The sequence below is a fragment of the Cucurbita moschata genome, unplaced genomic scaffold (assembly GCF_002738365.1).
Source record: "Cucurbita moschata cultivar Rifu unplaced genomic scaffold, Cmos_1.0 Cmo_Scf00063, whole genome shotgun sequence".
Taxonomy (NCBI): domain Eukaryota; kingdom Viridiplantae; phylum Streptophyta; class Magnoliopsida; order Cucurbitales; family Cucurbitaceae; genus Cucurbita; species Cucurbita moschata.
The window spans coordinates 127,166-152,002 of record NW_019268579.1 but is presented as its reverse complement, the minus strand read 5'-3'; the positions used below and the strand labels follow the sequence as shown (position 1 = coordinate 152,002).

Sequence of the window (24,837 nt, the reverse complement as noted above, 5' to 3'; positions counted from 1 at the left end):
CTTTTTACGGAAGGGGAAAAAAAAAAAAAAAAAAAAAGTAAAAGTGCTTTAAATATAAATATGAATATAAATATAAAATGAGATATTGAGAGCACCCGGAAGCTAATCTTTGTTCCCTCTTCAAATGCCCATTCAGGAATCGCATGCCATTCTTTCTTGCCTCCTCCTCTCCTATTTTGCCAAAACTGTCGTCTCCCCATCCATTTGATCAATTAAAACGCCGCTACCATAGCCGCCGGCCATACCTCCGCCGCCTCTTCTTCTTCATCATCTTCAATTTGCCACAAGAAATAGGCGTAATAACCAATCACCAAACTACACACACAAACTGAGTCATTCAGAACCAGAGCCATTGAATTAGGACAATTTAGGGCTACATTGCTAGATTCAGAGATCGGAAGTTACCAGTCGTTAGGGGAGGCACGCACGGCGCGGTCGAAGTAATATTCAGCTCTTTGCTTGTCTTTGTGAGACTCCCACACCAGTTTTCCATACAAAGCCAACAACTCTCCGTCGCTTGGATTCGCCAATATTGCTCTGCTGTAGCATTCCTCTGATCTCACATGATCTTTCTCCACCTTTACACGATGGATCAAATCAAACAAAGTAAAATGTAAGAGCCGATTTCATTCGATTTCAGATTGAAAGAGACTTTCAAATTGACAATTCGAATATTCAATTACCTCATGTAAGAATTTTCCATAGTTTCTCAGTAACAGAGCGTCGTTAGGGTTCAACTTCAGCAACTCTTCGTAGTACGCTCCGATCTTATTACGGTCATTACTTCCGTCATAAAACGTATCTGTAAAAAATTCAGCGCCATCGCTGCAGCCGATTCCGGAATCCAAACATCCAGAGTCGTCCTCCATCGAATCACTGTCAAATTCATCCTGGTTCAAAAACTCCTCCTCTGGTATTTCAGAATGAGAGGATCGAGTCCGAGATCGAGATCCGACTCCTCCAAATTGATCATACGGATTCGAAACCTCATGCAGCGATCGAGAGATGTCGCTCTCCGATGACGCCCTTCGTATACCACTCGAATTCCTTCCTCTAGGATTATTCATCTCAAAATGCAGAGAGATCTTTGGAGACGAAACGGAACTCTTGTGGCCGGTGAAAACTCCATGCAACGGTCTGTAATTGGAGAAGGATGACGAAGCGGTGCCGGACGGCCAGATGACGGGAATGGAGACGGTTCTGAGGAGAGCCGATTTCATAGCTGCAAGTTTGCGAGGGATGTGAAATGGAACAGTTTTTTTCTTTTCTAATGAATCGCGAATACATTTATATAGGGGATTATATATGGTTGGATTTGAAGTTGAGAGCGTAAGAGATTGTGACACGTGTACGAACTTGCACGTGAATTGCTAACGAACAGGGAACTCCAGGGAACTCCGGGGAGCCGGTTCCTTATTTTATTTTTCTTTGAAAAACAATTTTCTACAAAATTTGCTTCATTTTCTTTTACGAAAATAAAACTCTTTTCCACGTGTCATGAGACATTTAAATCTTTTGGTCCTTTGCTTTGCTTTTAAAATTGTTTATAATATAAAAATATTGTATACAAATAAATAAATGGCCCCCAAGATATCTAGTATTTTCAGAAGGGCCCCATGAGACTATTTGGGCCTGTAGTTTCTGGTCTTTCTCCAGTAGTCCGCGCCCGAACCCGAAGTAGCTCCCGCCTCTCCAAGTCGCTGATCGCACGACGCTCTCTCTGTCGCAGTTCTCATCTTCTTTCTCCGCAGTCGCCAACTCAACGATTTTCCTCAGAGTAATTCAATTCTTTCTCTATTATCTTCGTTAATATGATTCCCAATTGATTCATCGATCTTGATTGTATAATTTTGTTGAAATCATCAAGATCTACACAGATTAACTTTGTAATTTCCCTTCAGAATTCAGAAACAAGCCCTGAGATTTGTCTGTCTGTTATTATTTCCTGCATTTTCTTAATTGGTATCCCAATCGGCAACACCATTGACTGTTTAGCAACGCCGATCGGTTATTTAGATTTGCATTTTATTCGGCCAATTTTTTGTATTCCAATTTCGGAGACTCTCCTGAGTGATTTGATTCTGCGCACTATATGCTCTTTTCGTATACATTGGATAATGCGGTTAATGTGGGTCGTAATCGCCACAATGTGTTACTGGTTACTCGGATTTATGCTATTGATTTTCAACTTTCATGTTATGGTTCTCTTTAAAGAGTTTTATGTTCTGATGATTTTATCTGATGGAACGCGAAGCTCTGAATTAGTTTAATGACTCTGATGAAGTCTGGAGTAGATCCGTTCTGGTTATAACACCTTGAGTTACCCCCTTAACATGAATGCTGTCTTTTTAGTAAAATTATAATGTGAAGCGAGTTTAGTGCTGGATTGATTGGATTTTAGTGTAGTTTCTTTGAAATATGTCTTCATTTCTTAGATTTGGGATTCTTCTTTTCGCTGCTGAAAAAGCGATTGCTTATTGCAATCTGCATCATGATGAAGTCTGAAGTTGTTGTTCTTTCTATGCAGCGTCATAGATCTTTCAGTGGAATGAAAAAACTAGAGATTGTTTCTGCAGATATGATATAGTTGATTGAGTTTCCTTGAATTAAAACGCATTCCATATGTTTGTGAATTTTAGTTTATGGGTTTGGTGTTGAGAGATCGATTGGAAATCTGTTAGTTTTGTTTACACGAGTTTTTCTTTTCTGTTGATAGTTTCATCTTCAAATGTCAATTTGAATACAAATTTGATCTGGGCTTTATCTCAAGATGATATTCTTTGTGTTTATATATATATTTGCATGAAGAATTGTTGTTAATGTGAAAACTAAATGTGTTGCAGATGTTTGACGATCGAGACCTGGGCTTCTTTGCAAATTTTCTGGGGATCTTTATATTTGTATTGGTAATAGCATTTCACTATGTGATGGCTGATCCAAAGTATGAGGGCAACTAAACCATCTCCTCCAATTTTCTTCTCCATGGAATGTATTGGTCGAGGTGAAGACATTTTTGCAGATATTTTAGCAGTTTTATAATAATAACTCTAAGTTAGCACTTTGCCTTTCAAAACAATGCAAAGATATTGTTAGCTCTAAGCTTTTCATTGCTTAGTTGGTTCTAAGCTTTTTATCCCTTACCCATCATGTTTATTGAAATGTAATATTTACTTAATATCAATTCTTTTTTTAAACATAATTCTAATTCCTTGCACTTAAATTTGTATGTATTCTTCAATTTTCTATCAATTTAATAGGTAATTGACGTGGCATAATGAAGATTATGAATAAATTGCTAAACTTTCATGCAATTTAACTGCACATAAATTTTACTGTCTTCGCTCCTCATATTAGATTTTTCTATAAAAAAAAAAAAGAACATTTTAATTATTCTATTGATACCAGAAAAAACTGCACACTGGATTTGTGCTTGTCCCACACGCTTTATTGTTCATGTCAAAGAAGTACTCGAGAGTGGAGATTGAATTATTTTCAATAACGTTTTTGTAATCTATTTACGCGAGAGTTGACCCACAATTTCCTTTCTCTTTTGATAAGGGTAGGAGAAAGCCAGATCTGGGCTCATCGACTCATAAAGTCGCAGGTGCACGCCTACATGGATTCGACCCAAGCTGAGGCAAGCTTTCGAGTCTCTTGACCTAGTAGCTTCTTTATTTGGGCCCAACCTTGCCAAGACTTTTGTATGGACCTGGGTTCGTTCTGGGGATTATTTTTCTTTTGAAATCACAAATCATTAGGGATTATTAACTTAGACCAGGCAGAAAATTTTAGTGACATTTGAAAAGGAAAGAAAAAAAACACAGATTAGAAGTTAGTTTCATTTACAAAATTATCTATTGAAACCCCTCTGAAATTTATTCCTCTCGGAATCTCTTCGGGCTGTCGTTCCTGATATTTGTCTTTCAAGTTATCTCATCAGCATTTTTATCGCGCGGTCCAAATCTAACCTCTTCTACTCTATCTATATTTCCTTCGACCTTTGAACCCCACGAGCCTTGTTTTCCGCTCGCTTGTTCTTATTTTTCCCTTTTGTAATATTTATGATGCTCTTAGATCTGTCCGATCTTCCTACTAACTTTCTCTTCCACTTCTCTTCGATCTGTTTTTTACTTTCTATTCTCATTTCTCCACAAACTTCCTCCATTCTGTAATGAGTCGTTTTTTAGCTTTTCAACTTCCACGAGCTGATGTTCTGTCGAGTTTAAAGAAACCCATTTCCTAGAAGCTGGAAAAACTGTAGCTTTTGTTTGATTCAGTGCCCATGTTTTTTCAATTAGGGTTTTCTGCGTGGCACTTTGATGATTTTGTAGCTCTCTGGAGGTAAGAATTTCTGGGTTTTTTTCGTGGTGAGTGAAATTGTTTGGAATGGATTATAATGGGGGAAACGTAGTCCATGTGATTCCCGGGACGAGCAGCGAGAATTGGCCTGGCGAAGTTTGGGCCACCGAAGACGAATACAGAGCTTGGAATAATGGCGTTGATGGGTTTGTCGATACGCCCTCGAATTCGAGTTATGATCAAAGGCAATCCCAAAGCCGGTCCGGCAGCGAACCCCCAAATAAGAAATCGAGAAGCTCTCAGGATGTTACGTCCTCGAATCGATCAAAAGCGATAGGTAAAATGTTCTTCAAGACCAAACTCTGCTGCAAATTCCGCGCTGGAACCTGCCCTTACATCACCAATTGCAATTTCGCTCATAGCATTGAGGAGCTTAGGCGGCCACCACCGAATTGGCAGGTATTAGGTTTGGTTCTTAGTTAATATTTAATCTTTGTTACGTTCTCTGTTTAATTGTTAGCTTGATAGCTGAAATTTCTTGTTGGGTAGTGTAGTTCGTAGTTCGTTCCTTAGCTTAGAGTTCAGCCATTTAATTACTGCTATACATTGGTATTTATGCTTCCTTTTGTACACAGAATTGGATGATTTGAGTATCATGAGTTCCTCATTGCATTGAGTATTGTTAGCAGGAAATTGTGGCCGCCCATGAGGAAGAAAAGGCGGTATTTTTAGAGCCAAGGGAGGAATTTCAGATACCTTCACTCGGGACATCAAATTTTGGTTCCGAGTCGCAGAGGTCATATAAAGGACGACATTGCAAGAAGTTTTACACCGAGGAGGGGTGTCCATATGGGGATGGCTGTACATTTCTTCACGACGAGCAGTCGAAGAATCGAGAGAGTGTGGCAATAAGCCTGGGTCCTGGTGGCTACAGTGGTGGCGGATCAGGAAATGGATCAAACACTAAGCCTTCGAATTGGAAAACAAGGATATGTAACAAGTGGGAGTTGACGGGATATTGTCCATTCGGAAACAAATGTCATTTTGCTCATGGTGCTGCTGGTATGTTTTCTCATTCCTTCGTTAATGAAATTGTTGTACATGGGCCTGCACTATACAGAAAAATTCTGCATCAATTTCAACCCTTCTTTTGGTTGTTAGTATAGTTTCCATTATCTGTTTAATCGCTTAATCTGTCAGCACTCTAAGAATCCCTGGGTTAAGCGTTTTAATAGAAAGTGCTCTTACCATGCCCCATAGGATACATCTGCTCAATCTTGCTTGACTTTTGTTTTAACGTTCAAGAACAATGGTTTCATTATGAGATTCTACATTGGTTGGAGAAGGGAATGAAGCATTAAGGGTGTAGAAACCTTTCTTTAGTAGATGCGTTTTAGAACTTTAAGGGAGAGCCCAAAAAGAACATTATCTACCAACGTTGGGCTTAGGTTGTTACAAATGGTATTAGGGTCAAGACACCGGACGGTGTGCCAGCGAGATGTTGGACCTCAAGGGGGGAGAACGAAACATTCCTTATAAGGGTGTGGAAACTAGCAGACGCTTTTTAAAACCTTGAGAGGAAGTCTAGATGGGAAAGCCCTTACATTTTGTTTTGTATTTTTGAGTGGCTTAGATTTTAAGTCTATTCCATTTACTCTCCATTGCGATTTGGCATGCATTATTCTGTTTTGTGTTTCCACTTTCAAGACTCCAAAATCAATTGATTGCAAAGATATCTAACTAAGCTTCAATTCTTTTTTATGATTTTTCATGCTTTGTTTCTCCGAGTAATCGTCGTTTATCTGAACTTTGATATAGTCATATAGGTCGAGTCAGCTAATCGAGTAGATTGAAAAACATAAGCATGTAATAGTGTCTAGAGTTCTGTAGTTTTAGTGGTTTTGGACTTAATACTTCGAATTAACCACAGAATTGCACCGTTATGGTGGTGGACTTATGGAGACAGAAACTAGAGACTCTTCATCTGCTCCTCCTGACCAGAAGCAGGGAGTATTACCGAAAGCTCCTGGCGATACGGTGGTTGCTTCTGTTCCTTCAGTTCCTCATTCAGACGTTTATCATGTCGTGATTCCATCTCAGAGGTCAACCATTGTAATTCAAAGGTCAGGGCAGAGAACTCATCAGAAATGGAAGGGGCCTGATAAAATCAGTAGGATATATGGTGACTGGATCGACGACAACGAATAATATTATCCAAGCAATCACCGAACGTGAATAATGAGAACTTTAAGTTCCATGGTTAACAAGCATCATAATGGACTTTGTCTCTCATAAGTTGGCAGATGAAGATTCTGTTTGTTCAGGTCGAGTTTTGGTCGGTTCTTTACTTATTCTCGTTTCCAACCCACTTCACTTCCGATCATCAAAATTTGAGGCATATGGTCTTTATCTGTTAGTAGTGTCTTTATTTCTGTTGTTACTATATGTAATCCTTCTCATTCAAAGAAAAGGGAAAATGTATGATTGTCACCACCTTCCCAGATCATCACTGAGTGATTCTTCTGTTTTCTGGGAAAGTCTTTAACCTTATTGTAATGGGAATATGAGTTAGTTCTTCACATGAGGCAGGCAGCAATTTTTATACACCGACATTGTGATCATTAAGGATCTCCTAGCGTTGTATTGGTCGTTGGACCGTTACGTTGTTCCCTTTTTGTATAATGAGTCGTAGGTAGCAATATTCTCGTAATAGTTATCGTTCGTAGTTTGTAGCTTCATCCCTTCATTTGTTGTTCCTTTAGATTGTTATTTATGTTTTGAAACTTGTTATTCTCTGTTGTTGTTGCTGCATTAAGATATGAGTTATTGGTTTGAAACCCAACTCTAAATTACATGTGGTTTGATGCATAAGGACTTGCAGAGAAGAGGTTTGATTCCCCACAAAAATAGAACAAAACCCACAAAAGAAGGATTGAGAAGGGAGAGTGTTGGCCAAACAAAGCCAACCAATACCTTAAACCACACAAACAAGAACCAGTTATATCAAGGCGAATCAACCAACCAATGTGAGTTTCCTTCTTAAATCCCATTCCTTTTCTTGTTCTTCTTCCGGACATTCCTCTCCTTCAGGTCCTTTTCCGGCCAATGTCCACCGATTTGACTCGCATTCCTTTCCCCTCACAAGACCACGCCAGTCCTCCTGTCACCATTGTCCTCACACTCATCCTCGTTGCCTTCCTCTTCGTCGGTTTCTTCTCCATCTACTGCTGCCGCTGCGTTGTGGACTCCTTCCTCCATTCCCGCAACGTCCGCCGCTCCACCTCCGGCAACCTTCTCCACCCTTCCAACGATTCCCCTGCCGCCCCTACTGGCCTCGACCCACTTCTCATCAACTCCTTTCCCACTTTCCCATATTCCAAAATCAAGGAATTTCGCAGTGACAATGTGGGATTAGAATGCGCCATTTGCCTTCTCGAATTCAACGACGAGAGCTTCCTTCGCCTTCTCACTGTTTGCTACCATGTTTTCCATCAGGAGTGCATTGATCTCTGGCTCGAATCCCACAAGACCTGCCCTGTTTGCAGGAGAAATCTCGACTCCGATTTGCGGAGGAATTCTGCTGATAAGACCTCTGATCCACCACGAACTTCCCACCGTGAGTCAATTGAAGATGCTATTAGTATTGATATTGATGAGGACGCCGACGCCGATGCCGATTCCGATGCCGATGACAATGAGGGCTCTTGTTCGAACAAGGGAAAACAGAGGATTGAAACAGAGGAGGTGGAGAAGGAAGAGAGTAGGAAGAAATTCTCGAGATCGCATTCGACAGGGCATTCGATTGTGAAGGCGAAAAGAGAAGGAGAAAGTCGGCATAAGTTGATATTACCGGAGCACGTGAAGATTAAGATTCTAAGAGGACATAATTGGACGGGGAGTTGCGTGACATTTGAGGAGTTGGCGAGGAACCCTAGCAATGGCGGTGGGTTTTCAAAGCTCTGTGAAAGGGGTGATCGGAATAACTTGCAGAAGCCGGCATGTTCAGTTTGATTTGGTTTTGATTAGTTGAGTCTCGATCCCTTTCTACTTCTCCTAGATTGTTGTTTTTTTGTTTAGGTTCTCTACTTATTTGTCTTTTAGATTTCTTTTTCCTTTGTAAAAAGTTTTTATTTGGTTTTCTTGACAGAAAAAAAAAAACAGAATACTCAATGAGAATTACATACAGGGCGCTGCTGGTTTACTTGCCCGTAATCAAAATAGCTTTATCCAATACAAAGTAATGTGAAGTGCAAACAGTTGCAGTAGTTCCTCCAAATTATGAATCACTGTCATACTTTTTTAACCGTCAGACCTTAGATAAGCCCATTACCCATAAACCAAGCCCAATCCGGTAGCAATGATAGGCCCATAAACCAAGCTCAATTTTGTAGCAATGATAGGCCCACAAACTAAGCCCAATCCGGTAGCAATGGTAGGCCCAGAAACCAAGCCCTGTAGCAATGATAGGCCCACAAACTAAGCCCAATCCGGTAGCAATGGTAGGCCCAGAAACCAAGCCCAATCCGGTAGATAGGCCCACAAACTAAGCCCAATCCGGTAGCAATGGTAGGCCCAGAAACCAAGCCCAATCCGGTAGCAATGGTAGGCCCATAAACCAAGCCCAATCCGGTAGCAATGATAGGCCCATAAACCAAGCTCAATCCTGTAGCAATGATAGGCCCACAAACTAAGCCCAATCCGGTAGCAATGGTAGGCCCAGAAACCAAGCCCAATCCGGTAGCAATGATAGGCCCACAAACTAAGCCCAATCCGGTAGCAATGGTAGGCCCAGAAACCAAGCCCAATCCGGTAGATAGGCCCACAAACTAAGCCCAATCCGGTAGCAATGGTAGGCCCAGAAACCAAGCCCAATCCGGTAGCAATGGTAGGCCCATAAACCAAGCCCAATCCGGTAGCAATGATAGGCCCATAAACCAAGCCCAATCCGGTAGCAGGCCAACCATTAGCCCAAATTTTTGGGACTTATATACTGAGGAACAAAGAAGAAAAAAAAAAGAAAAAAAAAAGGAATGCAAATTTTAGAAAGGAAAGTTGATGGGACCCATTTCCCATAACATGAAAAAAATTGTCAACCTCTTATTTCAATTATCATTTTTATTTCCCACTATATTACAAAACTTCCTCTCATTCTTCCATGTCTTTTCTCATTTATTTTTGTTTCCTTATCTTTTTTTCTTACACAAAAACAAACAAAATTATACATCCATACCATAATAAAATAACTACCCTTCTATTTTCTTTTTTCAATAAAAAAAAAAAACTATTTAATTAGTAAAAATTATTGATTATAATGACATGTTAATATTTATAATTATTAGTTTTAATAAATTATATAATTTTAAAATTTAAATTTATGGAGGGAAATTAATTTTTTCCGTTAATAATCGGAAATATATATTGAAAAGGAAAAAAAATAATAAAAAAAAATGGAATTAAAATAGGATGGGGTGAGATTGACTTTGTGAAAAGCAGGTGGTCACATGGATTAGGGACAGAGGTCTGACACATTGGACCACACTTTCAACTTCTCCTTCAAAAATCTTAACTTTATTTTTAATCCACTTTCTCTCTCTACCCTAATATACTCTCTCTCTCCCCCCCCCCCTTTTATTCTCATTCTCTCTGCTACTCATCATTTAATGACTTTGTATCTATCATCATTTCTTCCAACTATATATTATAGTTTTTAAACCATTGCAAATGTTAATTTCATCCCATTTATGTTATTTTCAATCTCGAAATCTATAAATATTTTTGAAATATTGTTTCATCGATGAATATGGTTTATATAAGGTGGTAACATGGTTTCCTGGGTTGGGATACATTAAAAATCGAAACTTTTTTGAAATTAAGGTTCGAAAAATGAAGTTTAAGACATGTCTGAAACACAGCTTAAGTAAGTTGTCCCTATGCATGTTTGTATTTGGATTGTTTGGTCCCCCTCACCCTTCCATCTCTTTCTCTCCTCTGTATAATCTGCTCCAATTTTTGGCACTTTCTATGATGGTATCTATATAAAAACTATGCTAAATTATAAATTTCGTCCCTATACTTTAAAATAATTCAAATTTAACCCATGAAATGTTATAATTAGCGATCTAATTCTGTGCCTTCTCACGTGAAACTCTATATATCTCTTTCCTTTTAAAACCATTTTGAAAATTTTAGCCTTCTCTCAATTTCATTATATCTACACACCCTAACCAAACAACAACCTTGGAGCTTCAAAAACATGAGTATTGATGCTCTTTCCTCCAATGACCTGTTCAACTTAATCATCTACGACGCTATCTCTCCGACGCCGAACACTTCCCACGGCATCTGCGACTCGTCGGAGACTACTTTTTTCTCCGACGAAAAGGGTTTGAAGCATCAAGATAACCACCAACATGGCACGTTGGAACACCGGCCAAAACCCAATTTGGCGAGAAAACGCCACCCGAACGAGGCGGAAAGCAGCAACTGGGGAGCAGTCGGGTTGCAGCAAGGGAAGAAGAAAAGGAAGAGAAAACCAAAAGCTTGTAAGAACAAAGAAGAAGCTGAAACACAAAGAATGACACACATTGCTGTTGAAAGGAACCGGCGTAAGCTGATGAGTGAGCATCTCTCAGTGTTGCGTTCCCTCATGCCTGAATCCTATGTCCAAAGGGTTTGTTCTCTTAATTTAATAACTTCTCCTTAATTAATGCATGAGATTTAAATTAATGTTCATAATTATGTCTTTAAGTTCATAACCATTCTAATTTTTTTAATAGTGTTGGTAAAGCTTTGTGTAAATAGAAAAAAGAAAAAAAGCTACTACTTTTGTTCATATTTACCCTATTAATCTCAATTATGCCAATTGGTGGTTCAATTATTTCATTTTATGTGAAAGGTTCAATTTTTCCTCCCTTTTTGAATAGACCCATTTACAATTAGAGCTAGAAATTGAGGTCTTATCCTAAAATCATGATTGTTGATAATAATGTGTGTTGGTTGTATGAAGGGTGACCAAGCATCCATAGTAGGAGGAGCAGTGGAGTTTGTGAAGGAATTGGAGCATGTTCTATCAACTCTTGAAGCCAAGAAGCTGCAAATTTTGCACCAAGAAATAGAAGAAAAACAAGAGAATTATAAGAATGAAGATTCAGTAAGGAGGAGGTTGTTTTCAGATAGTAACAGCTCTCAGTACTCAGCCAAATCCAAGGCTTCTTCAGCTGACATTGAAGTCACTTTGATTGAAACTCATGCGAATCTCAGAATCCTTTCAATAAGAACGCATAGACAGCTGTTGAAGCTCATTGCTGGCTTGCAGGCTCTTCGTCTCACTATTCTTCATCTCAATGTCACGGACTTTCATCCATTGGTTCTTTACTCTATTAGTCTTAAGGTATATATATATATGTCAGTTTTGATGAAATGGGCAATGAAATTTAATGATGATATGCATGAAACTGTGAAAATGCAGGTGGAAGAAGGGTGCCAACTGAGATCAGTGGATGACATAGCAGCGGCAGCACATGAAATGGTTAGAATAATTGAGGAAGAAGGGGTTTTGTGTTAATGTAAACAGTTAAGCTTTGAGATTTGAATGGGAATCATCCATTAAAATGCCAAGTTCTGTGTGTGTGTGTGTGTGTTGTGTGTGTGAGTGTGCATGTGGGTTGGTTTGGTGTGATTTGTAAATTAATATATTGTTTTGTAGCTATCAAGGGTTTGTCTTGTTTCCTTTAGTTTCCTTTTCTTTGGAGACCACACAAAAGGGAGAGAGGGACAGATGAGAAGAAAAAGTTATCAAAGGGATTGGCTTGGATTCACCTCTCTTCCTTTGCTTCTTCCTCCTCAACTTTTGATCACCATTCAAGTTAGTTATAGGATTCTTTTTTTTGGAGGGAGGGTTGTGTTCATCTTGTTTGTCCTCACCCATACAATGCCAAATATTGAGTTGAGAATCAGAGATTCCACGTCAGTTGAAGAGTAGAACGAGTGTTAACGTAGATGCTGGGTCCCGAAAGGGGATGGAGTGTGAGATCCCACATCGGTTGGAGAAGAGAACAAAACATTCTTTACAAGGGTGTGGAAACCTCTCCCTAGTATACGCGTTTTAAAAACCTTAAGGAAAACCTCAAAAGAGAAAGCTGAGAGGGGACAATATCGACTCATGGTGAACTTGGGGCGTCACAGATTTATTCAAAATATGGTAACTATGTAATTTAAGGATATTAAGGTAAAATATAGACATGATTATTAAAGTGACAGTAGGTCACGACCTACGATAGTCCTTCCTAATTCACTATCGATGATTGGGATGGTTTAGAGCGTACAAAGTCATGTGCTATTGGTTATGCCATCTAGTCGTTAGGTTGTGAAATAATGCATTAGGTTGGTGCGGAAGACAATGACATATTACAATGTATCACTTCTAATATCTTATATAACCATCTATCCATAGCTCTAGCATAATCTCTTATAGCATTGCGTTTTTTTCAAAACTTTTGAGTTAGGTTTAGATTGAGACTTCAACCTTAGTAACCCAAGCTATCGAGTCACTACACCGAGTGAGCGAGCTACAAACTGTGTTAGATAACAACTAGCAAAGTAGCCGAAGGGGATTGATATTTTAAAATCTCAAGCATGGCACCAACTTTTAAAAATTTGTAAAAGGTAGTAGAGATTCATAACGTATGTTGATCAAAGAGATTACGGATGTTGTTTTCAAGGTGATGATGAGAGTCATGAGAGCAGTCTTATCTTTCTCTGTGATAATGGAAGCACAGTGAAACAATTATTGGAAAAAGAAGTGACATTCATACTTTTTAGCATTGAACAGAGAAAAAGGTGTAGCAGCTAAAAGGGTTTATTTAAATTGTGCCATTCGATGCATAATTTTGTTCTTATTATTCCACAGTTTCATCTCATCATCATCCTTTCTGCTATATGTTTTGTTTCTTTATACACATCAGTCTGTATCTCATTAATTCCACTTTCTTCTTAGATATTACTGCTTCTCTCTCGTCACCTTGCAAAACCAGCAGCCCAAAACGGCCAAAGTCAAAATTTGCTCACAGGATCTCATAGTGTCTTTATACAAGAAGCAATGATGAAAGAAAGACACAACTGTGACAATTGAATGACAAAGCAAAAACCATGGATGATCTTCACAAAAACCCATAACCAACCATTAAGGGAGAGGATTGAAAGCAGCTAAACGAAGCCTATGGTGTATGTTCACGGTTTTCTCTCTGTTGTTAATGTCAGACAGGGGCAAGTCCTCTGTGTTCTCTTCCATGTTTCGTGAGAGAAAATCTTCCACTTGAGAATGATCTCTTCATTGAGACAGGACTCATCACACAATGTAGGATTCTTTTTCTATGATTTGACTTGCTGTCTTCTCCCATTGAATGTTTGGATGATCCAACATCACCTGAGCTTCCTGCTTCATCAATACCTCCAAACTCATCTGCGATAATGATATGGTTTTGGCTGCAATGATCCATTGAAATGGACCTTCTAATTTGCTGCAATCTTCCATCTCTAAGCTCAATGAAAGTATCTCTTTTCACCAAATTTCCAAGGTCACTGAAAGCGCGAACTGAGTTCTTAGCATTGTCATTGCCAAAACTTCTTCCAGGTTCCTGTGAAATACCCTCATGGTCATTTGCCTGAGAGGTCTCTGGAATGGCCTCATTAGTTGTGGGGTTTCCAGTGGTTGCAGGCAGTTGAAGTGGAGAAGAAGCAGTGACAGAGACGATGTTTGCACGGCACAACGGGCAATTGGAGTGTGATTTGAGCCAAGTATCAATACATTGAAGATGAAAAGCATGGCTGCATTTAGGCAACAACCTAAGGTTCTCATCTTCTTGAAACTCACTGAGGCAAACAGAGCAATCAGAGCCTTCAACCAACCCATCTCCTCTCTTGTACTTGCAAACCGTAATGCACTTGATCAATGCTTCATCCAAGCCAGTAGTGGCGACATGCCACGGCTCGTGGAGTGTTGGGTTGTGAGTATCTTCAAACTCCTGATTTGGGTCATGATCTTGAGTCCTAGACAAGCGGCTCGTGTTGCCATAATACTTTGAAATGATGGTGTAATAGGTTATAAGAAGAAAAGCACTGGCCAGAATTCCAATAATTGCAATCACAAGAGGTGAAAAATTTGGGCCTGAATCATCATCTGGAAACTCTAAGGGTGGTGGAGGTGAAAACATGATGTAACACCACTGAGGACAATATACACTACAGAACCCTTGAGAGCAATCTTTATTGCTCATATATGGTATCCAAGTTTTTGGGGTGCCATAAGATCCCATCACTGTTCTAAGAGAATTTAAGGAAAAACTAACACAATCAATGCCCCAAATATCTGTTTCTTCAAGAAATGAACGGGTGAGATTTCCAAAGAAATGGGCGATTTAATTAAACAATTCACACAACACAAGGATCACACGCTTCCCTGGAAGCTCCAAATGGTTGGGTGCGGCATTTTATCAAACAGTTGTCAGATAGAAACAAAGCAAAAACTAAAAACATAATATTACCTGAAGATCACACCCCAATTGAGCAGCTCACAAACACTGATGGAAACAAAAACGCAGAACACAAAATTGGGCACTTAATGTAAATGAAGAAGGGATGGATGATAATGTAAATGGGTTGTAGTCTTAAGGATCCCTCCTTTTCTTTTTGTTGTTGTACTTCATCATCTTTTTCTTTTTCTGCGGCTTGCTTTTGGGAAAGACAGCTTGTTGACTAAGGCGATGATGCTGGTGGGGGAATTTATTAAAGTAATAAATGCTTTCTGGTATGGCTGAAGCTTAGTTTCATGGAGGACTTTTCATGGGACTCCTTCCAATTTCCAAGCATTCATTCATAAATACCCACCAAACAAAAAGCACTCAAATTTGTTCATGTTCATCTTCCGCTAACTTAATGCTCCATCGTTTCGGCCGCCAATCTTGGTAAAACAGTTTCCTTTCTTTCGGTCTGAATCCAAAAGGCCCAAAGATTGTGACACACCATATCATCGCTCTACCACCATCCCAAACAAAGCATATGACTTGGTTGGAATATAGTGGGCTTGGTCTTGGGCCTGGGCTAGGTTTATGTGGGCTTGAGCCTGGGCCTAGTTTATGTGGGCTTGGGCCTGGTTTGAATATAGTTTGGGGTAGCCATGAGATTGTCTCTCTGGTTCAAATAACCAAAGACAAGACCTGTTCTTCCTTACTCCCACAAAACAACAGCCTCCCAGAAATGGCACTCATCAAAACAGTAATCGGAGCTATAAATTTCATAGCCATGCTCCTCTCCGTCCCCATCATCGGCGCCGGAATATGGCTGGCCACCCAACAAGACAATGCCTGCGTCCAAATCCTCCAATGGCCTATCATCTTTTTCGGCGTCATTGTCCTTATTGTTGCCGTCGCCGGCTTCATCGGAGCCTTCTGGCGCATCAGCTGGCTGCTGATTGTTTACCTCATCGCCATGCTGGTCCTCATTGTGCTTCTGGCTTGCTTGGTGGGTTTTATTTACATGGTCACCATTAGAGGGTCTGGGCATCTGGAGCCCAACCGGGCTTACTTGGAGTATCATCTGGATGACTTTTCTGGGTTTTTGAGGCACAGAGTTGAAAGCTCGTTTAAATGGGATTTGATTCGGAGCTGCTTGAGTTCTTCTAGTACATGTGGGCAGTTGAATCAGAGCTTTCGTATGGCTCAAGATTTCTTTAACGCTCCTATTTCTCCTCTCCAGGTATCTGTTTCGTGATATAGTAATTATGTAATAAAAGTTTTGATTAATTTTTTGTTTGTTTTTGTTTTTTAAGTCAGGATGCTGCAAGCCGCCGACGCTGTGTGGGTACACATTTGTGAACCCAACATACTGGATAATGCCGATAAACAATGCAGCCGACATGGACTGCTTGAAGTGGAACAACGATCAAACCCAGCTGTGTTATGGCTGTGACTCTTGCAAGGCAGGGTTGCTGGAGAGCTTGAAGAATCAATGGAGGAAGGCTGATATTGTGCTGCTCTTGGTGCTGGTTGCTCTCATTTCTGTGTATTTGATTGCTTGTTGTGCGTTTAAGAATGCGAAAACAGAGAAGCTGTTTGACAAATACAAGCAGGGCCGTGAAAGCCAAGGCTATGTCTGAATTATTACTATTCTTGTTATTAGGGTTTGTGTTGGTCTACGATGTTTGTTTGATCCAAACAAGGATATGGTTGAATTAATGAATATTTTAAAAGAAGAGGAGTTTTGGGGCCTTGTGTATTTATTGATTGGGGTTGAAATTTGGGTAAAAGAAGGACATGATTTCAGGAAGGGGCACCGAAAGCTGATGCTTACTTTTGAAAAATGGTGACAATATTATTGAGAAGCGCACGCACCCCGAGGTGAAACATGTTCTTTCTAGTGACGAGCGATCATGCAGCCACCAGCGTAGACACCCACCTATTTCCCCTCCTCCATGCGATCTCTGTTCAGCTATGGTAACAGCGGCGATGATTGTATTCTTCAATGGCAGCGAAGGACGCAGGCACCCACTGCTCGATGGCACACCGACAAGTGACAACTTCAGTTGCAGGGGCGCAATTGGTGCGATGAGTCCGCATTTTTGTAGCGTCTCTCTCACTCTCTCTCTCATTTTCCCAACAGCAAACCCCAATTCGTGCGACGTCCAGCCACGATGAGGTCAGGGAGAAGCAGTTTTAGTTGTGTAGCGTCCAAGTTCTGGCATGGTTCCATTTCTAGCGTTATGACTATTCTTTAATGATTAATAACAATTTTAATACTTATTAGTCCAATCTTAAATAATATATACATTGTTATACAACTAACACAAAAGAGCATCATGAAATAAGCTAAATGATCCAGCCGTTACTGTCTAACATGTTACTTTTCCACGTTCTTATAAGAAATATCACCATCCGATGTCTGATTCTGATATCATTTGCAACCATCCAAATCCACCGCTAACAGATATTGTTTGCTTTGGACTGTTATGTATCGTCGTCTGCTTCTCCGTTGTTAAAACGCGTCTGTTAGGAATAGGTTTCCACACCCTTACAAGAAATGTTTCGCTCTTCTCTCCAACCGATGTAAGATCTTACAATCTACCATCCTTGGGGTCAACGTCCTCGCTGGCATACTACCCAGTGTCCAGTTACCATTTAACAGCTCAAGCTCGCCACTAGAAAATATTTTCTTCTTAATCCAAATTGATTGGAGAGGGAAACAAAGCATTTTTTTATAAGGGTGTACAAACCTCTCTCTAGTAAATGCATTTTAACACTGTGAGGTTGATGGCAATACTTAATGGGCGAAAGTGGACAATATCGGTTAACAACAGGCTTAGGCGGTTAAGAATGGTATCATAGCCACCTCAGGCGATGTTCTAGCAAAGACGTTAGACGCCGAAGCCCTAGCAAACACGTGGAAACCTTCGTTCTGAGAATGTGGGGTGAGATCCCAAATCGACCGGAGAGAAAAAACAAAACATTTCTTGTAACAATGTGGAAACCTCTCCCTCCCTAGCAAACACGTTTTAAAAGCTGTAAAGATCGACAGTGATACGTAACATGCCAACTAATAGTAAATTTTAGTTAGTAGTAAATTTTAGTTGCTACAAAGGGAGAAAATACTACAAAATATTTGATTTTTTTAATTGAGAACATTAATATGTTGTTGGTGGGTAGACATTAATGGTAATCATGAGTGCCTAATTAAGCCCTAGATGTTGAAGACTGTTTATGACAAGCGAACCCATAGTTTTATAAAATAAAAGATGGGCCAATCCTTAACGTTAAATAAGTTGAGTTGTAGAAGAAGCCCAAAAATGGGGTGTGTCGTAATGGGCCGAAGTGGGAAGAGTGTGTGAAAATGAAATGAAAGAGAAAGGAATGGGGAGAATACACTTGAGTCCACCTTATCTTCATGTTCCAGTAAACATCAGACCAACAGTAGGGTACAATACATTACGTGTTGTAAGCTTAATAAACTCTTCCTTTCTCTCTTTTTCTTTATTATTATTTAAACACTTTCATTCTCTCAAGTACACCAAATATCCCAATTCTTTTTTGTTTTTTTTGTGTCTATACAGATATGTGTGTGAGGAGCAGGTAAATGTTGGTCACCAGAGACATGACCGACCAATCAAAATGGGCCATATAACGAGTTGGGATTGTCACCAATTTGAAAGGGAAAGCCTGGGCGTGGGGGCCAATATGGTGTATGAATCATGGAAACTGCTGCGCCTGTGTTTTGTTTAATATCAAACTCAACCATAAACTCGTGACATCATCCCTTACAACACCATGCCTTTCAATTTGGAACGTTAGTGGGCGCTATGCATGGAAGGAGGTTTCCCCAAACCCTCCTTTCCTCAGCCTTTTATTTTATTTTATTTTATTTTATTTTATTTTTAATTTCTTTTATTTCAATTCCCATTTTCTTTCCTTTCCTAAATTTCCACCCAGTATGTAAAGAGAATCTCCACATCACGCCCATACTTCCCCATATGTTTCTCACACGTGTAACTCACATCCTGACACTTCCTCCAAAATTCCTACACACTTCCACGACACGTGCCCTCTTTCTCTCCACTTGACTCCCCGTCTTCTCATCACAACATCTACCACGTGTCCACTCCTCCTCCCTAATCTCGTTCTCTCTCTTGATTACCACTAATTAAACACCATTAAACTTAAACTTCACCTTAACAACACTACAGCACAAATAGTAAACCACACTAAAACATCAAAAATCACAACACGTGGGAACTCACGTGTAAACCAACTGAATCCCCACGTAAAAGTCGTGATCCGCGCACGCATTATGAGGACCCCCAAGTTTTCAGTCAAAATCAATCTTTTAAATTTGAACGCCACATGGTAAAAATAAAAAATATTAATTATCAACATTAAATATTACCGAACCGAATTATGGAGCTGTCGCAGGCTTAACACACACACCGTTCTTAGGGCTTCCACTTCATCGGGACTCCGATCGCAGGCTTAACACACACACCGTTCTTACGGCTTCCACTTCATCGGGACTCCGATCGCAGGCTTAACACACACACCGTTCTTACGGCTTCCACTTCATCGGGACAACATCCAACGGTTGTTAAATCCACACGTGGGCTCCGGTACACGCATGATTAGAATGGGAAACCCTTTCGGCTAAGGAACCGCCTTTTGTTTAAAATAAAATAAAATAAAAAACACCTTTCAATTTTGTGGGCGGCTGACTCACTTTTTACACTCCCGGGAAATCCAGTCGCTTACCTTTTTCGCCAACCACTTATATAACGGCACGTGGACGTCAGGACAAAACACCCCCACACAACCGCCCGCCACCGGCTGCTGTGAAAATGAAAATAACCCTTGCACTGTTCCTACGAAACGGAAAATAACTGAATTCTTTTTACCATCTGAATTAAATTAAATTTGGGAGAAAATATAACAAATATGGATATATATATATATATAAAGTCTATTTATTATTTTTATTTCATTCCTTGTATAAACATCATTCCTAAGCTACAACCCAAGGAGGAAGGTAAAATAATAAAATAAAAACATTAAAATTTATAAAAAGAAAAAACAATATTCACATCTATAAAAACCCAAAACTCAAGTATAACTAAACTTCTAATCAGCACCGTCCTTCCTATTTTCATAATTATCTTCTACTTCTATAGAACACAACTCACAATCTTTTTCCCCTTTTGCAATCAAGTCCCTCGCCTTTTACTTATTTCCACGGCCTCTCCTCCGACCACGACCAACAGCAACAGATGCAGCGAGCCCAATCCAAAACTACATTATATGAGTAGAGCATCATCTCGGTGTTCAAATTAGGGAAAGTACAGGATGCAGCGATGTTCTTTTAAATAAAAAAGGGTTTGATGATGATTTTCTTTTTTCAATATTCGATCATGAGTCCACTCATTGGAGCTCTATGTGGAATCCCTTTTCGTCGTTTCGCCGTTCTGTAACTGACCAAAGTTGGGGGTGGCGTTGACGGCGTGAAGCTCTGCACCACTTTGTTCTTGTTTTTGTTCATCGCTCTTCCTTGGCTGCTACTGCTGTAACACGAATCCTCGGAATCCGACCCCCCCATCACTCGCGGTTTCTTCTCGAAATTCTTCGATGTTCCCACAATCTAAAACAGCACAGAAAATCCCCACAATTCAATTTATTGAAGAACTCATGAATGGCATTGATGAGAAATTTTAGGTGGAGTTACCTTGCAGCCAAGAGAGCAGAATCGGAAAGAATCGAGGAGGCTGCGTTCGCAGACTTCACAGGTGTTGGTGACGCCTTTGCCGGGCCTAGGCTGAGGGCGTTCGTTCAAGAATACGACTCTGGCGCTGTTAATAATGTAGGTTTGGACGCCGGTAATGTCGAGGACTTTCTGAATCTCCGATACCCTTATCACATCGTGGTATGAGGACCTTCTAATCTGTGGCAAATAGAATCAGAATGGAAAAAACAGAGCAACCCTGTCAGTGATTTCGAACGGTTAGTAATGGGTTTGTGCGAGAATTTGATTTAGAAATAGTGCATTTGATGAAACCAGTGATGAAAGGGAAAATCCCCCACGAGTTTTTCCCTTGAAATGAAAAATTACCAAAAATAAAAGAGAAATAAATCGAACCTGAATAGCGCGATGGTCTTTGTGATAAGCGAGACAGAGAGAACATAAGGCGCCATTCATGCAATCCAAACAGTACATATTACATTCACTCTTGTGGGAATCGGCATGGAACTTGCATTGAACAAAGAATCTTTCTCGAAGCAGAGGTTTCAGCCATGGCGGCCATCTATTATCTTCATCCTCAGGTCCTCCAGCGCCCTGTTCCACAAAACAAACAAACAAACAAACAAACCCCAAATCAGAATCCACCATTGAAACACAAACAAACCCAGATTGGGAAAAACACTAGAAAACAGAATGCCCATAACTCAAAACACAAAGAATTATAGAAAACCTAGAGAAATTATACCATGATTCTTCTGCTCTTAGGCTTGATTTCTCGGACAGTAGCTTCCTGATTCTCGATAGCCAGCTTGAAGATGAGGAAGTAGCAGAGTGTAATGCGTAGAAAGAAGAAGAGATTGGGGCGGCGAGAGAGGGAAAAGGGTAAACGGGCTCTCAATTGGAAAGAAGAGGAGTTTTTAAGAGGGGGAGAGAGAGAGAGAGAAGTCGTTCTTATCTGCAAAAAGTCTAAAGCGAGGCAAAAAGGTCCGAAGCTGAAGCAAAAGGAAAAGATGCGTTGGGTGCAAGGAACTCTTCTCCTTCTTTCCTTTATAAATTGGGTTTCATTTTCGTGTTTGCTTCGGTCTTATCGCATATTCTTATTTTATTTTATTTTCATTTCCCCATTAACACAATATTTTCAACCACGCATTACTTCATTTTGCATCATTAATTATATTCTCACACTCTCTTTCCTGCTGCTTCCGCCCTTAAAACTCCCCGGAACCTTCAAAACCGCCGTCGGAATACATTTTCACATTTCCAAATCAACATTCACCTCCTTCCATCATTTTCATTTTCTTATTCTTGTTCTATAAATTTCATAAATCCCCAATTGGGATCCTTGCATTCATATATTTATTTATATGGCATCTTCGGTGTTCTTTGGACGTGGTGAAGATTGGGACAAATTTGAATTGGCAAATGGCAAATGGTAAACGGCAGGTGAAAGAATTGGGGAATCACAAATATTAGGAGTCAATATATAAGTTAATCTGTATGTAATTAAACAAAGATTTAGAGAATTAATTAAGAAAATGAATGGTTTGATTTTTCAAATCTGCCATCCTCTCAACTTTATATTACCAATCAATTTAATGTTCAAATTTCTTTCTCCTCAGAATTGCCATTGGGGTTAGGGTGATTTAGACATTAAACCAAATCCATTGGATTAATAAGTTTATTTATACTTCCTAATTAACACATTAGTTATTAACATCCACCACACTATTTTTAGAACAAAAACTAAATTCAGTGTATTTAGTTATCAACCAACATTTATGACTGCAAAAATTATATTTTGACTAACATGTTATTTCTTAACATGTTATTTGACTAAAAATATTTAAAAGCCCACTACAAGTCTAGTCGAGTCGGCCAAGCTAAGTCAAAATAGGTCAAGCACATATGGACGTGCACCTTGCATGCCCACGGCCCAAAATGAAACATGTTCTCGATAGCAATCATGTATGTACCACAGCCAAAAAAAATAAAAATAAAAATAATTAAAAACCCTATGAATGACTTGCTGATAAACAAATTAATCATTCTCTTCAAATTATTCCTTAAAAAAGGATGGACTTTAGCTTTTAAAATAATAGAAATTTATTTTTATTTTTTTGCTTAATAATTTCAAATTTCTTAAAACGTTTATTTTAATTTAAAATATAAATTACTACTATTTTCTTGGGGGGGAAAAAGTGGTTGGTTGTGATGAGTCAATGCGAGGACTAGTCTTCCAGTTTAGATTACATTATACGACAGAAAACTTTGACTTAGTTATTGGAAAGCAATTTTATTGTTTTAAGAATTTATAATAATTAAAAAGAAAAAGAAAAAATAATGTTTGGAGACTTGTTAAAATTGGAGTCAACGGTGAGTTTTTTAAGAAGACGCGGTGGCACACCAGGCATGAGTAATGGCGCTTGTGCGTACTTGTTTCACACGTGTGGGCCTCCCTTTTTTAGTTCTTGGGCCCACTTGTGGACCTTATCCTCGGAGACCACGTCTTGTGGGTCCCACCACCGATTGGCCCATAGTGGTATTTTATGTAAATAACTCCAACTCTTGCCCGTGTTTTGCTACAAAAACTCTCGAGCCTCGAGGTGATGAGGTTTGCCTGACGTGGAGTTTCCAAAAATTAATCATTAAAACCTTAATTATTGCTATTGTTTTTGTTCCTGGTGTGTTCTACGGTTTGCTTTGGCCTTTCCAACCAAAATTATTTATTTATTCAATAACAAAATTATAAATTTACTTCATATTTTTTTAAAATTTGATATATATATATATATATATATATATATATGTAAATAATCCATAGCAAGTTAATTTTTGTCTTTGGAATGCGATGAAAAAAAGCTCTTTAGGAACTAATTTCCAAAATCAAGCATTATTATTATTATTATTATTTGTAAAAAAAAAAAAATCAGAATTTATTTATTTTTATAAAGGAATAATGCTTTGAATAAATAGGCGGTGGATATATATTGCTGAAAAGAAGAATTAGATACTCAAAATAATAGGCAGCTTAGTACGGAATTGGAATATATTGTTGTGTATTTATTCTGAGTATGCTTCTTTATCTTATTTTACATTATATTAATAACCAAAAAAAAAAAAAAAGTTGAGGTTTATTAAATTATAAATTTGGTCCCAACTTTTATAATATTGAAAATTATTGAGGGATGTCATGATTTTAGTGAATTATAATTTGAAGAGATTCAAACTTGTTTAATTTAAATTAATGCATTCAAACTCAAATGTTTTTTTTTCTTTAGCTTTCAAACTTTTTGATGTTTTAAAAATGTGTATGCTTTAATATTAATAATGATTGTAAAGGAAAAGCAAATTCTAAATTATTGGTATTTCATCATTGTTACAGAAGAGGAAGGAAGATGCATGATGCCTTTTCTTTTATTATTCCAATTCATCATTTTCTAATTATTATAAAAATACCTTCTTCTACTCTAAAAGTCTTAAAATGCTTTTTTTTTTTATTATTATTATTATCTTAAAATAAAACACGTTTAACCATGAAATTCTTATAATTTAGCTACCGAAATTTACACCTTAATAATTTTCAATTATTGTATCGCTACACCGAAATGTAATCTCATTTCATTCGTGTATCTATTATTTATTTGGGTGTCCCATTTATCCACCTCTAAAAACTATATAATTAAATATATAGATATAATGTTGTTTATTTTGTGGGTTTTGTCTTAAAAAAAAAAACAAATTTTAAAAAGTGTACTGGAATTAGAAAAGCCAATTTCTCACTACTGAAACTAAATCAAAATGAAATTAAAGAAGTCCTTATTTATTGCTTAATTGCTCAAGATTTTGTGGCAGTATCCAAAATCCGACAACCAACTTGAAAATGGGCCCTGGGGAAGCCCATTCTTACACAACAAAGCAAAGCAAAAGCCCATTAGTTCATATCAAAACTCCTGTCATAGCCCAAAAAGAACAAGGCGAGCCGGTTTCGGCCCATTCTTTCATATTATCTTGATTTGAAATTTGAAAAAAAAGAAAAAAAAAAAAATCATGTAATTCTACAGAAGCTTGTAGAAACAGCTGGTTCCAGAGAGAAGAATCTCGAAGCCTTTGCCACAGGGACACTTCAAACGAAGCTCCAATGAATCCCCCACTCTCTCCACTCCCACTGTTTCTTCTTCATCCTCGTCTTCCTTGCAACACTCAACAAAAAAAAAAAAAAAAAAAAAAAAAAAAAAAAAAAAAAAAAAAAAAAAAAAAAAAAAAAAAAAAAAAAAA

At 38.7% G+C, this 24,837-nt stretch overlaps 9 protein-coding genes across 12 annotated transcripts in view; 5 read left to right on the top strand and 4 right to left on the bottom strand.

Annotated features, from left to right (window-relative positions):
• Positions 1-34: 34 nt before the first annotated feature.
• On the bottom strand, positions 35-1,240 carry LOC111437316. Its single transcript, XM_023075220.1, has 3 exons — positions 684-1,240; positions 406-578; positions 35-315 (listed from the first exon to the last, which is right to left on the bottom strand). The coding sequence occupies exons 1-3, from the start codon at positions 1,218-1,220 to the stop codon at positions 213-215; spliced, it is 813 nt and encodes a 270-aa protein (XP_022930988.1). The 5' UTR covers positions 1,221-1,240; the 3' UTR covers positions 35-212.
• Positions 1,241-2,843: 1,603 nt separating this feature from the next.
• Positions 2,844-3,222, top strand: LOC111437319 (dolichyl-diphosphooligosaccharide--protein glycosyltransferase subunit 4A). Its single transcript, XM_023075224.1, has one exon. It carries the CDS (start codon positions 2,844-2,846, stop codon positions 2,955-2,957), a length of 114 nt encoding a protein of 37 aa, XP_022930992.1. The 3' UTR covers positions 2,958-3,222.
• A 427-nt stretch (positions 3,223-3,649) lies between these two features.
• LOC111437313 (zinc finger CCCH domain-containing protein 12-like) lies at positions 3,650-7,045 on the top strand. Of its 3 annotated transcripts, none has more exons than XM_023075217.1 (3): positions 3,650-4,758; positions 4,986-5,361; positions 6,266-7,045. In XM_023075217.1, exons 1-3 carry the CDS (start codon positions 4,387-4,389, stop codon positions 6,505-6,507), a joined length of 990 nt encoding a protein of 329 aa, XP_022930985.1. In that variant the 5' UTR covers positions 3,650-4,386; the 3' UTR covers positions 6,508-7,045. The 3 variants fall into 3 exon arrangements, with proteins under 3 accessions (XP_022930985.1, XP_022930983.1, XP_022930984.1); XM_023075215.1 differs by having other exon boundaries at positions 3,659-4,758; positions 6,230-7,045; XM_023075216.1 differs by having other exon boundaries at positions 3,662-4,758; positions 4,989-5,361; positions 6,230-7,045.
• Positions 7,046-7,177: 132 nt separating this feature from the next.
• Positions 7,178-8,658, top strand: LOC111437314 (RING-H2 finger protein ATL29-like). The gene has a single exon (XM_023075218.1). It carries the CDS (start codon positions 7,405-7,407, stop codon positions 8,308-8,310), a length of 906 nt encoding a protein of 301 aa, XP_022930986.1. The 5' UTR covers positions 7,178-7,404; the 3' UTR covers positions 8,311-8,658.
• Positions 8,659-10,417: 1,759 nt separating this feature from the next.
• LOC111437434 (transcription factor bHLH71-like) lies at positions 10,418-12,032 on the top strand. Its single transcript, XM_023075408.1, has 3 exons — positions 10,418-10,969; positions 11,306-11,689; positions 11,768-12,032. Exons 1-3 carry the CDS (start codon positions 10,553-10,555, stop codon positions 11,861-11,863), a joined length of 897 nt encoding a protein of 298 aa, XP_022931176.1. The 5' UTR covers positions 10,418-10,552; the 3' UTR covers positions 11,864-12,032.
• Positions 12,033-13,091: 1,059 nt separating this feature from the next.
• On the bottom strand, positions 13,092-15,368 carry LOC111437432 (E3 ubiquitin-protein ligase Os04g0590900-like). The gene has a single exon (XM_023075405.1). It carries the CDS (start codon positions 14,610-14,612, stop codon positions 13,554-13,556), a length of 1,059 nt encoding a protein of 352 aa, XP_022931173.1. The 5' UTR covers positions 14,613-15,368; the 3' UTR covers positions 13,092-13,553.
• An 84-nt stretch (positions 15,369-15,452) lies between these two features.
• LOC111437433 (protein TORNADO 2-like) lies at positions 15,453-16,569 on the top strand. The gene is made up of 2 exons (XM_023075407.1): positions 15,453-16,050; positions 16,124-16,569. The coding sequence occupies exons 1-2, from the start codon at positions 15,553-15,555 to the stop codon at positions 16,448-16,450; spliced, it is 825 nt and encodes a 274-aa protein (XP_022931175.1). The 5' UTR covers positions 15,453-15,552; the 3' UTR covers positions 16,451-16,569.
• Positions 16,570-19,866: 3,297 nt separating this feature from the next.
• Positions 19,867-21,460, bottom strand: LOC111437323. The gene is made up of 4 exons (XM_023075229.1): positions 21,308-21,460; positions 20,959-21,156; positions 20,548-20,763; positions 19,867-20,463 (listed from the first exon to the last, which is right to left on the bottom strand). Exons 1-4 carry the CDS (start codon positions 21,308-21,310, stop codon positions 20,224-20,226), a joined length of 657 nt encoding a protein of 218 aa, XP_022930997.1. The 5' UTR covers positions 21,311-21,460; the 3' UTR covers positions 19,867-20,223.
• Positions 21,461-24,361: 2,901 nt separating this feature from the next.
• The window catches only part of LOC111437321 (proline-, glutamic acid- and leucine-rich protein 1-like), a 1,622-nt gene continuing 1,146 nt past the window's right edge, over positions 24,362-24,837 (bottom strand). The window contains exon 3 of one of the 2 annotated variants that reach the window (XM_023075227.1): positions 24,362-24,761. In XM_023075227.1, coding sequence (XP_022930995.1) covers positions 24,618-24,761 — 144 coding nt within the window. In that variant the 3' untranslated portion in view covers positions 24,362-24,617. Of the gene's footprint in view, positions 24,768-24,837 lie in introns of both variants that reach the window. The other variant, XM_023075226.1, reaches the window with a different exon arrangement.